The sequence below is a fragment of the Poecile atricapillus genome, chromosome 1 (genome assembly GCF_030490865.1).
Source record: "Poecile atricapillus isolate bPoeAtr1 chromosome 1, bPoeAtr1.hap1, whole genome shotgun sequence".
NCBI lineage: Eukaryota > Metazoa > Chordata > Aves > Passeriformes > Paridae > Poecile > Poecile atricapillus.
This window is the reverse complement of record NC_081249.1, coordinates 168,899,993-168,916,890: the sequence shown is the minus strand read 5'-3', so window position 1 is coordinate 168,916,890 and position 16,898 is coordinate 168,899,993. Positions and strand designations below refer to the sequence as shown.

Sequence of the window (16,898 nt, the reverse complement as noted above, 5' to 3'; positions counted from 1 at the left end):
TGACTGAATTTTTGTATCCTTGTTCAGAAATCTGTGCGGAGTAGAGGACCTTTCTGGCTCAGACATGGAAAACACATTTTTTACCAACTGATTACCAGGGTGGGCAGCTGAGACCTCCTTGCATCCTCCTTTTCCTCTTTTTTCTTGCTTTCTTTTCCCTGGCAATGATATTTCTTCTTTCTGTTGCACTCCCTCCTCTCCCGGACAGCAGTCAAGCCCTGCAGTGTGCCCTTTATCCAAGGAAAGGGATTTAACAGCAGGGACTGGTCCTGGTGATTTCAGGATACTTTTGACTCCTGCCTGTTGTATACAACAAGTTGGCGATTCTCAGTAGCCAGGAGGCTCTCAGCGTCAGGCAGGGTCCTGCTTTTGAAAAGCAATAGCCCACAGCAGACGGTGGACTTAGCCATCATTTTCCTATCGGTTTCTCACCCAGGATTCTTACTTTGTAATTGCTGGGTTGTGTTTCTCAGGGTTTGGATATTTCCTCCCTTCTTATTGCATCGGTTGATTTTCTTCTCCTTTGCACTCTAAAACAAAGTGACTGATACAATATCCAAATTGATGAAAAAGGTGATTTTTCCCCCCTTTATTTGCTCAGATTTGAATTAGGTTATCTGCCTATCTTGTTTATGAAATTTTGTGCTGTCTTTTCTGCACAGACTGTGACTCCCAAATCTTCCACAGCTCCATTTCCATATTCCTGCGTGCTTGTTCTTTGTTAATCACTTGGCAAGCGCTTATTTGAATATTAAAAATTTCTTTAATCATCAAAGGCAGGAGCACAGCTTCATGAATATTCATATTTTTTTCCCTCCTCAGACTGGATTCTAGTTCATTACCCTGCAGTAAAGCCAAACAGTCATCAATCGCGCTCATTACAGCCGCTGGCGTTTTGATTGGCTGCCTGCTGCTGGTAGCCCGCGTCCCCCATCCTCCCGCTCTCCTCCATGAGCTGTCGTGTACCTGCCAACAACAACAACAAAAAAATATATATCAACAATGCAAGAATAAAATTTCTCCGGTTGAAAAACAACTTTGCAAACTTGTCAAGCAGTCCTCATCACTTTTTTTTTCCTTTTTTTTTTTTTTTGGTTTTACACCAAAAATTAAAAAAAAAATTAGAAGGGAGAAACTTGAGCTTTAGAAATGAATATTTGTCAAGAGAGTTGACGTAAGTTTCATTTGCATAATGACTTTGTACTTCTGCATTAATAAAATTTGCATATGAAGCCATGTTAATTACTCCTGATCATGCTTTTTGCATTCATGCATAGTAATTTTCTCCGACTTGTGAGAATTAATGTCTTGGCATGGGGGGAGGAAGGGGGGGAGTTGGGGTGCTGTCAAATTTCTGTGCCAGTGCCCCTCACTCACACTCTTTCTCCTCCTTGCTCACCACGTCGCCGTTCTTGATCTATGACTCATTTATGCATTATCATTTGAAATTCTTGGGAGAAAGAAATGTATCAATTCAAAGGGAATCCTTGTCTGCCAAAATGAAAAAATCCCTGAGCAAAATACAACAAGAAATCTCTTCCCTGCTCTCCTTCTTCTCTTCCTGGTGCAACTTTTGCATTTTCAGCTTGAGCAAAGTTTTTGTCTAAGCATCACAGTCAGTGTGGGCAAACTGCTCCCCAAACCGCCGTGCGTGTGCTGGGGGGAGAGGTGAGGGCTGGTGTGCAGGTGTGTCTGGCTGAGTGCTGGACTCTGGGTGTGAGTGTGTACAGTTGTGTGTCTGTCCACACCAGGGAGTCGTTCTGCCCTTCCTGGGGGATGCTGTGTGTATCTGCCCCTTGCAGGGTGTGCAGGCATTGCTCTGCTGGTCGCTCTTGGAAGTGTTTGTGCTTGTGTGTGTTTGGAAGTGTGTCTCTGTGTGTGTACATGTGTGTGCTAGTGTGTATTTCCCAACGCTGTAGGTGTCTGCAAAAAGAGACATGGCAGAGAGACAATACTATCAGGTGGGAACAGTCCACAGGAGAGGGTGTGATACACAGAAGACAACTTGTTTTAGAAAAAGCTTGGAAAAAAATCTGTTGGAGAGATTAGTGGATAGATTTGTCTATCATTTTTGGAAACCTGCTGCAATGGTTCATGTAAAACCCCTCTCAAAACATCTGCAGTATTTTCCCTGAACATGACGGGTACAGGGCAGGGATGATGCTTCAGCCCGCACTCCAAATTTGTCGCTGTACACTGTTTGAACAGATGTTTTTCTTTTTATTGAAAGAGAGTTTTTTAATAATGGAGCCGAGCTTTATTCTCTAACCAGCTATTGATAGGATTTTCTATCCCCAGACAGGCACAGAGAAACACGTAGAAAAACTTGGTTTGTGCCCTGTTAATCAGCTCACACGTCTGCCTGTGCACCTGCCTGTCTGCCTGTACGCAGATACACACCCAGGCACCCACCCAGCCAAGCATACAACCCCCAGGACACACCAGATACGTGTGGCTGCAGTTATATGTGACATGAGATGCAAAGCCAGGTCACTTAATTCAGGATTGCTTCCCCTGGTCTAAGCCATCATGAGGTGGGATGTTTTGGATGCTGCTTTGGCTCCTTCTTTGTATTTTGCTCAGGGACTTTCCTGCAGATGTGCCAGAAGAGCATGGTGTTTTACATACACCACATCATATGGCCAGTCCTGCCTAGGCTCTGGGAGAGGGGCAACAAAAGGATGCAATTTATGCCTTGATTGTGGCTTTTGTCAGGTTTATCTAGGCTTTTCCATTTTCCATCTGGGGTCATGTCAAATTTACCTTATTTTCTTCTTTGCAAATTTAAAAATAGCAGAAAATAGAGAAAAAAAAAAGAATTACTTTTAGTGGTACATTGCAGTCAACATCACCTGTGAGCTACTACCATGCACAGGTTCTGAGGATATGCTGAGCCTGTTTAAAGCATGAGAACAAAATCTTCCTTTACCATCAACAATACATATGTATTTATTATATGGTGGCAGTCCCTGTGCATGTTTCACACTCATGTTATGTGCAAAACTCCTTTGCATCTGTGCAGAATGAATGCAGAATATATAATTGAGATCTGCAGTGCAGGTGAGTGATTTCCCAGTGCTGACCCAAGAGGAAAATTGAGCACCACACATCGTGTCAGGGATGTCTGAGCAACACAATGCTGCATGTGTGTGCCTGCTCTCCCCATCCAGATGGGATATTTGCCTCTAAGATTGCACTGCAGTTCTTGTGGTTTGCTTTCCCTTTAGTGCTGATTGTGGCTGTGATCTTTGTGGCAGTCAGGGGCTCGCAGGTGTGTTTTCTCTTTGAAATCTCTATGCAATGTGATGTGGTCGATTGGATGTAGAATTCCAGAGATCAGCTCCACTCCCTTGCCTGTTGCTGTGTGGGCTGAGCAAAAATCTCTCAGCACCACCTGAAGATTCTATCTATCTATCTATCTATCTATCTATCTATCTATCTATCTATCTATCTATCTATCTATCTATCTACCCCATCCGTCTCTCTATCTCTCTTTATATCTTTGTTTATTTTGTGTTTGTCTGTCACCTCTAACAGTTAAGTTGAAGATCCTCCATCTTCATTTTCAGCTTTAAATAGACCTTTATGGGATAATAATCACACATAGGATCCCACAGAGAGGAGCTATTTGAAATGGGAATATGTTCCTAGCAAATGCAATCTGAGTGTTTTTGAACACAAGTGTTATTTTTCCTATAGCTATGAAGAGGTATCATATGCCTAATGGTGGAGCCCTCCTTTTCTCCCTGCCTTTTGTTGAGGCCACTGGATATGATTTCCATCTTTGTGATTTTCCACTTGATCTGATTCTGTAGGACTGTCCTGATTAGTAAAAAAGAAGTAAACCTTGAAGTGGCAGTAAAGAGGAGGAATCACTTGATTTAACTTTGCTTGTAGGGGCAGACTTAAGTCTCCTGATCTGGCAGCTGCACAATATTTGTCTCTTAGTGCTGGACTTGGGAATGCTGGTGGTAATCCCTGATCATCTGCCAGTCTCTCTTGGTCCACTCTTCTTCTCTCTACCAATCCTTTATTTAGTGATACTAGGAAAGCAATTTTTAGATTTCCTCAAATTTACATCAAATCACAGAATTATAGAATGATTTGTGTTGGAACAGATGCCCCTGCCATGGTAAGGGACACCTTGAAGACCCATCCAACCTGGTCTTGAGCACAGTTCTCTGGGCAGCTTCTTCTAGTCTCTCACCACCCTCACAGTAAAGGATTTCTTTCTAAAACCTAATCTACACCTACCTCGGTCAGTTTAATTCCATTGTCCCTTGTCCTATCATCACATGTCCTGTAAAAAGTCCCTTACTGTCTCCTTCGTCATCCCCCTTGAGGTACTAGAAGGCTGCTATAAGGTATCCCCAAAGCCTCTCTTCTCCAGGATGAGGACAAAAAAAAAAAGAACTTCTGAGTGACAGTTTCACTTCCATCCACTGACTGGCATCTGGTTCATACAGTGCTTCTGGTAAAATTGTTAGGTACCTTGTTAAAACAGATTGCTGTTTTGCCCCCAGTAGCACTGTTGGGAGGCTCTTAGAGGATGGCTTTGACCAGATGGTGACAAACCTCCTATTTGAGACCTTTAATCCCTTTCCACACTAGAGATGTGCTGAGTAAGATCTGGGAGGGCCTTCCTTGATGAGAGTTTTTTGCATTTCTCACACCTCAGGGCTGTGCACAGTGCATTAAATTCATTGCCAATGGACATGTGGGACACACCAGGGCTTGAGAGGAGGCCATTACTCTCAGGGCAGTGTTGTGTGCCAGGGCCCACGGACCTCCACATTGAAGCCCTATGCAGTGGAGTCAGATGATGCATTTGGTGGGCTTCATATAGCTTCTCTGTGTGATAATCTCCTTCAAAACCCATAGTAAGGCATCATGATGTATAGAGGGCCAAGTGACTGCAAGACCTGTGCCCTTAGTCATGGTGAGACCACAGACACAGCGTAACTTGAGATGTAGCTGCCCTGTGCTTCTACTCTAAATGCCCATGTCAAGCTCACAAATTTCCAAGCAAGGACAGGCACCCAGGCAGCTCAACACAGCCTAGCAGTTTTTATTATATTAGGAATATAAGATACAATTGTTAAGTCATTGGAGGGAATGTGTATTATTCTTTCCTTATTCCATGAAAAAAGCAAACATTATTCATATTTGTTACAGTTGGAGTAGAGTAGTGCCTACACACACAGAATCCATGTCCAGCATCAGTTTTCACATGCACATTGCCAGAAATGCAATGTAGGTATGATCTGGATAGCAGATACCTGCTTGTATAGTACTTCCAGAGAGATCAAAGAGTTACAAAAGTCAAACAACAGAGCCCCCAAAATAAAAAAAAAAGGTCCTTCCCTGTCCCACTAGCCACAGAGATGGCTTCTATTTAAAACCAGTCCTCACAAAACAGCACAAATTTTATCCTCAATGCTTGAAGCTCAAGTATTTACACAGGGAATTTAGACTCTTCACTTGTGGTTTTGGCAAAAGCTTCACACAAATGTTTTGCACTGGTGGTCTCTTAGCCATTTAAGATAAACGCCAAAATCAAATGCAGTCCTTGCAGACTGGAGTGCTGGATCCTGTGCCAAGGATGAAGTATCCCCATTTGCCTCACATGTGTAGCTGTCAGATCAACATGCAGGCCTGGTTTCCAAATAGGGACTCTCAAGGTGGAGAGACTCCCTTGAAAAATTTTGCATGTTTAGGGTCAGAAGGAGCATGAATAAATATTATTCCTTGCTGCCACAGTGTAGGTTCCTTTAGGAAATGTTTTTTCTAGGGTTGGAGGGAACACAGATAAATATTTCTGCTTGCTGCCATGATGTTTGCATCCATCTGGAAGGTGCACACGCATGCACAGCCAGAGATGCCACCATTTAGAAAGAAAGTATTTGAGAGAAGGTGCCCCACAATTAGCACACGTATTTCCTGATCTAAAAACAGGGGGAAACTGTGGTTTCTGATCTACCACTGTGCGGTAGCTGTTGGCAAATGCCAACTTTTTAATGGCAACTACTCCACCGCATATATTCATTTTGAAACTGGCCTTGATTAGTAGCTACCTTTTAGTTAATAACAAAGTGGCAGGAATCATTTGAAATGGAAGGGTTGGGATTCCCAATGGATGGAAAGTGGTGCCATTCACTCAGCTTCCCATTAAATTCTGCTAATTTGTGCCAGTCAAAAATGTGACTCCTACGTGATTGTGTGTGTGTGTGTGTGTCTGTATTTGTGCAGGTGTATGTTGATATTTAAGACTTGTATCTTAGTTTTTCAAAGCCACAGAGTTCAGTTTGGACTAGTGCCAGAAGGAGCAAGCATTTCCAGTGGAGCAGGAGAAAACTCTTAAATGCAGCTTTTAAATGGCAGGTGATTCCTAGAGGGGTTAAAAATAAATAATAAGGTTGGAGGTTACAATATCATCTTTTAGCTACCAGGAAAAAGGTTGTTCCCTTCCTCGCAGGCTCAGTAGGGAATCAGCCTGCATAATCGGGGCATGCAAAATGCACAACTGGCTGCAGCTCAAGCGGGAAGGCAGCGCATGGCCGCCAAGGCTTCCTTCTGGGAGCTCGGCTCCTGGCACCTCACTGAAGCCATTTGAGCTCTAAGTCACCGCACTTTGTCCAGGCTGGTGTGTGGAGCCCACTTCAGCAGTGGCTCGGCAGAAAGCCTGCCCAGTTTTTTGTCGGCTCAGTGCATTAACACAGCCATAAAACAATTATCCCCCTTTTGATTTGGTCCCTGAGCAAGCGCTGGTGGCGACATCCGCCGCCTCTGGCTCTGCTCAGTGCCAGGGCTGGCCATCCCCCACCCTCACCCCGCTCCATGCCCACACAGGCCCTCAGCCTGGGTTTGCAGGTCCTCCAGGTCTCTTCTTATTCTTCCCCCACCCAGCGTGAGCCCGCCAGCCTCAGCCGGACCCAGAGAGGGGTTCAGACCAAGCGTGTTGTGCGTTAGGCAGCCAGGCCCCACTTCGCTTGTTTGATGCCTCCTCTGTCCCTTCAAACTTAGATCCGACTGACAGTTTTTTCTATTGTTTTTTCTCCAGGGCCGTCCAGGCCTGCAAACCTGCCGGGGGCTCCCATAGCTGCCTCCTCCCACCCTCACACATCCGTGATCACGTCACCTCTCCGCGCACTGGCCTCCCTCCCGCCCTGCCTTAGCCTGCCCTGCTGTGGTGCACGTGCAGTCTCAGTTGGCGGGACTCAGACTGAGATTCAGACTGAGACGTCAGGCACATTTGGATGTCATTGTCAGTTGTCAGGTAATAGAAATACTTTTTTTTTTGTTGCTATCTCAAGGTCAGTAGTGCTGCCAAGTGATGTCGTCTTTGCTGTGGGAGAGCTGCCTTTGCTGGGTCGCATGGGGAAGGCAGAGAAAATGCCCTAACCTTCTTTCCTCCCCCACTTCCCTTCCTGCTTCCCTCTCCACCCTGGAAGAGGATGGGGAGTGGGAAAGGGCATGCGAATCCCTCCACTTCCTCATCCCTCCCCTCCTGCCTGCCCACCCTCAGTTGTCACCTGCGGCCACTGCCGGGCCGTTTGTGCCATGTTGTGAACAAATGTCTGAGACTCCTTGTAGAATGTGATACCCCAGTATCAAGATTTCATCTCTCTAGGCTGTTTATTTTAAGCTTAATTGGATAACATTTAACATCTGAGGTATTTTTATTTCCTTCTTTTTTGCCCTTCCTCCTCAATCATTCATATTAAAGGCTCTCCTCCGCATCCATGTGCACGCAGGATGTATGTGCTCCATGCTGTTTTCTCCCTTGCTTTGAGAAAATGCTCCTTGGTAACTCACCATGTATCCTTGGCCTCTTACCCCATCAGTTTTTCTTTTCCTTTATTCCTTTTGGATGCCTGACTTTTATCACCACGAGGAGGGGAAAGTGATGTGAAAATGAAGGCACACCAAGCTAGCCAAAGAGAACACAGACATATTGTCACCAGACCCCATCATTTCAGACCCAGTGATCTCTTTGAAATCAGTGGGTGTTTCTGAGCATGGCTCAGTTGCAAGGCTTGGTCTGTGCTGAACTGTGGGCTGGTGAGGTGAAAATGGGGAGGGTTTAAAAGAAAATACAGATGTGGCAAAATCCACAAATGTTTATGGACTCTCTCTGTGGTGGGCCAAACCCCACAGCTCTCATTCATGATAATGTGCATGTAGTTTAATAAGGAGCTCCCTAAATGATGCTGGATAAGTGAAGTATGAGGACCAAAAGATTCAGAGAGACAGCAGTGACTGTCAGGAGTAAAGCCTTTGGGAAATTGTTCCTCATTTCCCCCCTGAAGCTGGCAAAACTTCGTTGTGCTTGCTTTTTCCTTCCACAAGCGCTGGTACCACTTGGCTACAGTATGCTGTATCTCGTGAGAATGTACCTGTACATCTCTCATTGATGTGATAAGGTGAGATATAAAGTTTTGCAAGGAATTTAAATTTGTATCTTGGAAACCCTGGGTCTTGAAAGATAAAATATTCTCAGGAGGAGGCTAAGAGCGCTCTGCAGGGTGCTGTGTAGATCCTGGGTGAAGCTCAGGGCACACAGAAAAGGCTCCTGTGCTGCCTGGAAGATGCTCAGCCTGCACCCATCCGCTTGCACTGGCGCACAGGCTCTGGGCTTGTAGCAATGTTCTGTGTGGTCAGATTCCATCAGTAAATCCGGGGTCTGGTTAAATTTTCTATCCAAGCTGCTGCATGCAGTGTGGCAGGGGATGCTGTTTTAATCAAATTCTGCTTCATCAGCCTCAGCAGACTGACCAACTGGCCACCACAGACGGATGTCGAGACAGGCTCTTAAAAATGGTGAGCGTTGGATCAGAAAGTCAGAAAGCTTCTCTGCCTTCTCATCTCCCAGCAACCAGTAAACCAAACTGGAGCTGGTCTCATGCTTTGCTGTCATCTGTCTTCACTGGTGCAGTATGCACGTGCATGCCTTTGGGAGGCACATAATTGTACCACTGAACTGGATACCCTGGTTCCCTCTTGCTTCTGATGCCAGCAGCTAGTGGGAATGGAAGCAAGTGCACCTAAAAATAGAAAAGGAAGGAAGGAATAACTCATTAAAGAATGTGGGGAAGGTGAGGCTTTTGTACTTTGCGTATTTGGAGTTCTCACTTTGGAGTTCTGTGCTGTGAGTTTTTGGAACTGCCTGTTTGCTGGGAGAGCGATGCCAGCTCTGTGGAGAGGGAGACCTGTTATCATGGCTTCCTGTAATTACTGCTGCAGTCTGCGACACTTAGAGAATGGGTTTTATCAAAGTGCATGCTACATGTTTATGACAGTAGTTGGTCAAGGTCTGCTTGAAAGAAACATTTTCTTCCCTTGAAAAAGATTATTTCTACTTAACCCTTTCTTAGCTCTCATAGTATTCACTGTACACAAGCCTAGGCATGGCTTAAACCCCACAGCAAGGGTTATGAGATCTTTCTGTTACCCAAAATGTTTTGTGGAAATGATAGAAAAGTGAGTTCTTTGTGCTGATTAATAATCTAGTCACAATCCCTGCATTGTGCCCTCTTTTTTAATATAGACATTTACAACAGTCACTTGCTCCAGCTTTAGAGATCAACTTGTCTCTCTGACTTGATTAGCCTTTTATTCTGTCAGCCCTGTTCTTGCTTCTGAGGAATTGGCTACCTCTTTGAACAAAAGCCATCAGCAGTTCCCGCCTCCCCTCATCCTTCATCATTTCTTACCTTTCCTGTTTTTCAGCATTTATTTAATTCAGGACCTGGAGATTTTCCATGCAGTTCTCAAGCAGACTGAGACTCTGATGGCTTGAAGTTGCAGGTACTCCAAAAGCTTTGCTGGGCACTCACAAACCGGGCCCTCAAGAGTCCCTCACAGCTGTCTGTGCTGGAGAATCCAAGTGTCTGTCTGCTGGTGGGATTTGGGGTACACATGTGTGAAAACTGCATTTGGAAATCTCCGACCTCGATAAGAATGATTGTCTGGGATGCCGAGTAGTGTTCAGTCATGCACAGAGGAAGTCGTGCTGCCTCATCCAGAGCTGTTAGAAATCTTTAGAAAACGTGCTGCTGATAGTTTCAATCACAGCAAATGGTGCTGGGAGGTCTGCTTGGATGTCCACTGTGCTGCTCAGCCGGTGCTGATCATGGTCCTCTCTGTCTTTGTTCAATTCTTTGTGTTCAAGGCACCCCAGGATGAGGAATTTGCAAGTAAAAGTCCATGTTTTTTCATGTGACTTAAAAAAAAATTCTCTACCACTGGTTCAGTCTCTCTCCATGTATTTATTTATTTATATATTTTGCCCCAGAAGCTTTTGTCAGTTGAATTGGGTTCTCCTGTTCAAATGTTTTTAGTGCCTATTTAATTAGAAGTTGGAATAGAGTGATGAAATTCACAGGGTTGTGTAGCTTGGATCTAAAATATAAACGGGCAAAGCATTCATTTTGCTTTACCCCTTGCCAGATTAGGGTGCTTTTTTTGAGCCTGCTTTTTATTTCATTTCAATGAATTGCAACTGCTCAGAGTAACTGTAAAACACACACAGTTTTTTTTTTTTTTTGCATAACAGAGACATGCAAATGATTGTTGAGAGACATAATTATGTAAAGAAAAGTATATGCCTGTGTGCATACACACATATACTGCAATGCTTTTTGTGGGGCTATTTTTTCACAATACATCTTCATAAGGCTCTTTTTATGATGCTGATTTATTAATATTGTACATTAAGGCTTAAATTGTCAAAGCTGCCTAAGAGATTTGGATGCCCATTTCCCATTAAAGTTAACGAGAAATGAGCATTGAAAATCTCAGTGCAGAAGTGCATGGCACTTTACAGTGTGTTCTCCAAAGAAAAAAAGTCTCTGCCTTGAAGATACTATGGTGCAAAAGCCTCAGGAAGAGGATTGTAATCAGCATAAGACAAAGGGGATCGTAATGGCACAGGGAATAATTTATCCCCTGTGCTTACATTCAGATATATACCTAGTCCAAATTTTTTGGACCTGGGCCTACAAATGAGGGTTTTATATAGCCCTGTAAAGATAATTAAATCTGTCCAATACACATATATTCATCTAACAGTGAAACTGCTTCCTTCTCTCGTGTAGGCTGATGGAAGGAGGTGGAAAGCAATTATGATACTTAGTTGTATGTATAAAAACAGCAAGTGGGCATGGACAGCAGTGATTAATGGACAGGGCTGTGAAATTTAAGGTCTAAAATAGAGGAAGGCATGGGGCCGTATCTCGGAAGAGAGGAACAAGCTCCTGCTAATTCAAGGAATCAGCTGTGTTAGTCATTAGGACATTCTGAAAATCACTGTCATCTTGTAAAGCTAATATCAATTTACTTGGCTACTGAAATTCTACTTACTGCTTCATTTAACTAGTCTGGTGTTTTCTTGGCAGAGGTTAAGGTGACAGTAAAGATAAAAGCAGTCCCTGTAACTAAATCATAGGTTTTAAAAGAATACCTTTTCCTCCATCTATTATATCACCGTATTCATTTTATGTTGGTTTTATAACTAGAGTCAGCCAATGAAAAGAGCTAGATTAGACCACCCTGCTGTAAAAAGCTTGATGCAATTAATACAGTCTGTCTAGAAAGAAGTATTATTTCAAAAACTTTTATGTTAATGATATGGTATGCACTCAGCACATTTCTTACTTGAACAAGAAGCAAGCTTTTGTTCACTCCAGACTGGGTTTTATTAACACAGGAGGATCAATGGAAAACAAAACAGTAATCAGAGCAGAGAATGCAAACTCATCCAGCACAAACCTTCTAACTCATCGAGTCCCAGGACAATGGCTGATACTTTACTCCTCATTTTTTGCTGAGTGGAGTCTCAAAAACAAAACAAAACAAAACAAAACAAAATAAAAAAGGTGCAAAAAATTTTGATTTCTCTTCAGCACTGGGTGCTTTTTTTGAGAGGACAGAGGAATTTGGTATAAGTGTCAGAGGACAGACAAAGGTCTATAGTTTCCCTTAGAGTCTTTGTAAATGTATCTTTTCATTTTGCTGCATAAAGAAGAGGTTTGTATAAAATACTGGCTAACATTCAGGAAAGATGTCCCTATGAGTCATGGTACATGTATTTATTTATTTTAGTGAAATATTTAATGCATGCTGTAGTAGAATTGACTTTGTGGACAGTACTTAGAGAGTGCAGGGATGTGTGAAAGATGTATACACTAAAAAGAGTAATGCATCAGTCTGAGTGCACGCATCCATCTTTACACCTATCTATCAATCTCTGTGTTCATTCATCTATCCAAGTATTAAAATCATATGTGACCTGCTGTCTATGCAGCTCCCTGTCTCACTAGATATTAAAATCAGATCCAAACTCAAAATAGGTGGATCTAATGCAGACTGTTTTTTTGACTGAACGGTGTGTTTGTCAAGAGGCAGCGAAGACACCTTAAAATTGCCAAGAGGTGACTAAAATGAGAGTGCTGCATGGGGCAGGGTCGCTGGCAATGTGAGCATGGCTGTGGCTTTGTTCTAGACAGATGGCTGATCACTATAACTTTGTAAGTCCTAATTATGTCAAGTTAAGAACCAGCAGGAGCAATAGTGATATTTAAAGGTGCTTTAAAGCGGATGCTTGCCATTTCCAGACATCCCGGGAAAAAAGAAAAGCCCTTAATTGCAATATTAATGGGTGGAACTGAATCTGGTAGTCTTGGGACAAAAAGGTTCAAGGCAACGTTGCCTGCAGTAAGGACAATGGTTCCAACGTTGAGAGAGTTAACTCAATCGCATACCACTACACTGAGCCCGAGAGTCTGAACTCTTCAAACGCTCCAAATGGAGAGCTAAATCAAAGAATCCTGTTTCAAATCCATCCAAGATGTTGCTGTTTTTCTCCTCTGACAGGAGAAGCATTTGGAAGTGCAGTTTCTTTCTTTTTTTATAGCTGTCTTAAAAAGGAGTTTGGATGTTTAGCACAGCTGGTGCTCATTACATTATGCACTATCAATAAAATAGCATGTGTAATTAATTTTTAATGCAGTGCTGTATGCAGCGCTTTAAAGCAGTTACTGTATGGGGAGAGCTGACACCGGTCACTGACATCAGAAATATTGAAATAGAGGGCTAGATTTTGCATTTTTAAAGGGTGTATGTGCAAGTGGGGGAAGGGTAATTCCCAACCAGCAATTCTGTGGCCACAATCAAATTTAAAAATATAGGAACAAGATGGATGAAGGGGATTTTATAATTTGCTTATTGGAATGAATGCATGAATTTTTGTCCTTTTGGAGTTTGCTGAGTGATGGCTGAATCAGGAGAGGTGACTTCAGAATATAGGTAAGGACCAGGGGAGCACACAACAACAGATCCATATTTGTTAGAGCACAAACAGTGTTTGGTGGTATCAGGTGGGAGATGAGGCAAAAAGGGAACTTACGGGAATGCAAGGGAAGGACATTTCTGTTCTATCTCATTTAACGTTTTTTTTTTTTTTTTAAATTGCAGGGCCTCTTTCTTGTGCCTTGTTGTCTCTTGTTGCTCCCAGAAGTAATAACCCCATTTTTAAACCCTTGATTCATTAAACGTTTGGGAGCACTGATAGTTTGGAAGGGAAAGAATAGCTTGATTACAAAGAGGCACCACTGATGACACGGTTTGTGCTGCTCTGACAGAAGACCCAGACAAATTAGGGTCTTCTTTTTGCATGGCAGTACTTTCTTCAAGACACCAGCATAAGTGAAGATTACTTTAATTAGGCACAGTAGGAAAGGTTTGGGCACCACCACAACTCTCAGCAGCCACTGTGTCCAGAGCCACCTTGGCTGACTGAAGGAGGAGCAGACCTCTTTTTGAAGTTGTAGCGTGGTGTGTCCATGCTCAGCAAAGGGATGGGAATGGGTTTCATGTTCCTGCAGCAGAGTAACAGCCAGGGATGGTTTGCAGAATGGGACCAGCCTCTTCCCTGCTGCTGCTGTTTTCCCATCCATTTTCAGAGAGTTGAATGCCTCTTGGTGAACACTTCCTAAAAAGAGAAGAAATCAACTGCAGGAAGAGAAGGAAGGAAGCAATCACCTAAAAAGCGACAAAATTAGGGGTAGTGCTTGTCAGGTGCCTTGCCTTTTGGTTGGGCAATGCACCAGCTTCCTAAAAGCTGATTTTTTATTTTTTTTTTTTTATTCACGTGCACAAGGCATAAATGTTTGTAATTATTCTTTCTTTCTCTCAGCAAATTGCCATTCATTTGTACATAACATATGCTAAACAGTTCACTTGTACAGCCTCACCTGGCATATTCAGGATGGAGTTTCCTCCTGCCCCTTCAGCAGTAGCTTTTTCTCATCACTTTTCTTCTCGCTTTCTGTCAGAATTGTACGGATGTGTTTGTGTGTCTGAGCCAGGAAGTGAATTGGCCTGTTCAATTTGTGAGAACAGAGATAAATCTCTCATGCACAAATATAATGCTCAGTGTCAAAGGAAGTAGGGCAGGCTATGGTGTATGGCGTAGGTAGCTGTGATGAGAACTGCTCTTTAGTTCACAAGCCAGGGTGGGAAAGGTGGAGGGAACAATGAGATGTTGTACATTTCGTAGTGAAATCACTTAATTTTATTTTATTTATTTTAGAAGAATTGTATCATTTATTCCTGGGGTGGCTCAGGTTTAGGCCAGAGAACTGCAAAAAAAATTACCACGTGTCCCACTAGGGCTAATTCAGAGGACCTCTGCTTTTTTGTTTTCTGTGTGCTTCATAAAAATAGATGAAAGGAAGGGTTCTATGCTCAGATGGGATGCTTTATGTTCAGAATGGGATTTGAGTCAAAGAAGCCATGCTGATGCATCTTGTGTGTGCCCCACTGGGTTCCTGTGTTCCGCATGTTGGTCCTTTTTTCCACTGAGCAGTAAACAGCTGAGCAACTGTTAGCAACATACCTTTTTATGCTGATTGCCTTCTTTTGGAGAGGCTTTTTCTAAGCATTTTTGCAGTACATACAGAAATCTGGTAGCCTAGTATATGTTACATGCCTTTTGTAACTTTATTTTCCTCTTGTTTTTGTCTTTAATCAAGCCATTTCTCTGGGCCCCCGTTCCAGCTGATGTAACTCGCCATAGCACAGGCTTGGTAAGCCAGGTTCAATGAGACACTAAAACACACACTTGGAAGGAAGCAGGCAAAAATTCGACATAGCATAGGCTTGCATTTTTTATGAATTCAGCTGTATGAGTCAGAGGTCCTGGGACTTCAGGAATGAGGTTAATGCAGGCACTAAGCAAGGAGATGGGGAGACAGTCACTGCAATTGTGCTGTGGAATGGTGCTTTCTAAATTACTGTCTTTGCTATTAACATAAAGGGCCTCTGGTTAGAGAAGAGCTGGTTTGCACAACATACCTGCAGCTTTAATCCTTGTTTAATCGACACCTGGCTATTTTAAGCCAACTGTAAATGTATTATTTTCAGTACATCCCCTTGGTAATGTGAGAGGAGTATCCCATCCTTCCTGTGTGTCAGACTGTCTCTTTACATGTCCTGTATTGACCTAGATTACTTCAGGTGAGACACGGATCTAAACCTGATCCTTACCTCTCTTCCACAGCTGCGTGACAAACGTGGAGCTCCCAGGGTGTGCTGTGCCATGCCAGCAGTCCACTGAGAGATGGGTTAGGGGCTGCCTAGGGATGCTTGGCTGAGCATCTTCCTGTGAGGTGTTTCTGACTTCAGTGCTGTTATACTGTTCTGCCAGCTGTGAACATGGTCTGTGGAATTCCAGGATGTACAAGATTTAAGCAAGAGTCAAAGTGTTGTTAGGGAATACATATAATTTAAAACTGTCCATGGTGATGAGAGTAAAACCCAAAAATTCATGGAATCTCGTAGACCTCAGTATAGCAGCAATGCCTCCTGCCTGCAGGGGAAATATTTTTTTCAGTTTGCGTCTTCTAACAGAGTTTTGGGTTATTTTTCATCCCTTCTGGTTGAATAGGGAGACAGTAAGTTAATTTATTGTGGCACAGACAGGCTTATAATATAAAGTATGTCCAAAAATTAGATCTGAGTGTTTATGGATTGATTAATCCAAATCCTTCATAAAAATGTATGAACTGTTGATTAAACTAGGAACAGGACCGTTGTGGACATACCGTGAGTACAAGACTAGTGAGTAACTTTACCTTCCTGTAAAAACTAATTCAAAAAACATCAGTCTTTCTCTATTTTTGTTTTCTTTTCAAATAGAACTAATTTCTCCACTGTAAATTTGAGGTAGAATCTTAAAAGCGCCACAGTCTATTGAAGCCAAACACTTCATTATCATTATCAATAGATACATAGAATAGTTGTAAAACAATCCTGTGAGATTGGTGTAAACTCCCTCCCAATTTCCTTCACACTTTCCCTGCCCATTTTCCATGAAGAGTGCTGTGAGAGCTGCATCCATGCTGCCCCTGCCTCTATCACCACTGTCACTGTTCATTAGTGCAGTTGAGCACACTCATAAATGTCTGAGCTCTTCCCATATTTAGAGCTGTCTACCCAGCAAATCTTCCTTTCTGCTCTTCCTTTTTGAGAAAAAACCCAACGGTCAGAGCTTGAGATGGGCACTTGAGATATAGTTTTAATTCAGTGACCTGGTATCATCCAGACCTGTAAGGGAGAGCAGGGGTGTGGGAGACAGTACCATTACTGATTAAATAATTTGCTCCTTGCCCTTCCTGTCTAAGTTTGTCAGGCTGTGTCTTGTGATTATAAACTGAGATTTCTTAAATTTGTATTCTCCTTAATAGGTAAAGATGAGCGAAAGCTGTTTTTCACTTTCTCCTCAGTCTTTCTTCACAAATGTCTTTGCTCTCTGGGACTGGCTGGCACTGCTGGGGAGGTATTTCCCAGGGGATTTCATTGCCCCAGGCTTAGATTTCTCCATCTACACAGCAGCATGG

The 16,898-nt window shown here is 43.0% G+C and overlaps 1 protein-coding gene across 4 annotated transcripts in view; it reads left to right on the top strand.

Annotated features, from left to right (window-relative positions):
* Positions 1–16,898, top strand: part of BCL11B (BCL11 transcription factor B) — a 91,557-nt gene that overhangs the window by 35,252 nt on the left and 39,407 nt on the right. For 2 of the 4 annotated variants that reach the window (XM_058829693.1, XM_058829692.1), the window contains exon 3: positions 7,061–7,276. The exons of the other annotated variants lie outside the window; for them this stretch is intronic. In XM_058829693.1, the coding sequence (XP_058685676.1) occupies positions 7,061–7,276 (216 nt within the window). The remainder of the gene's footprint in view (positions 1–7,060; positions 7,277–16,898) is intronic. 4 annotated transcript variants of the gene reach the window in all.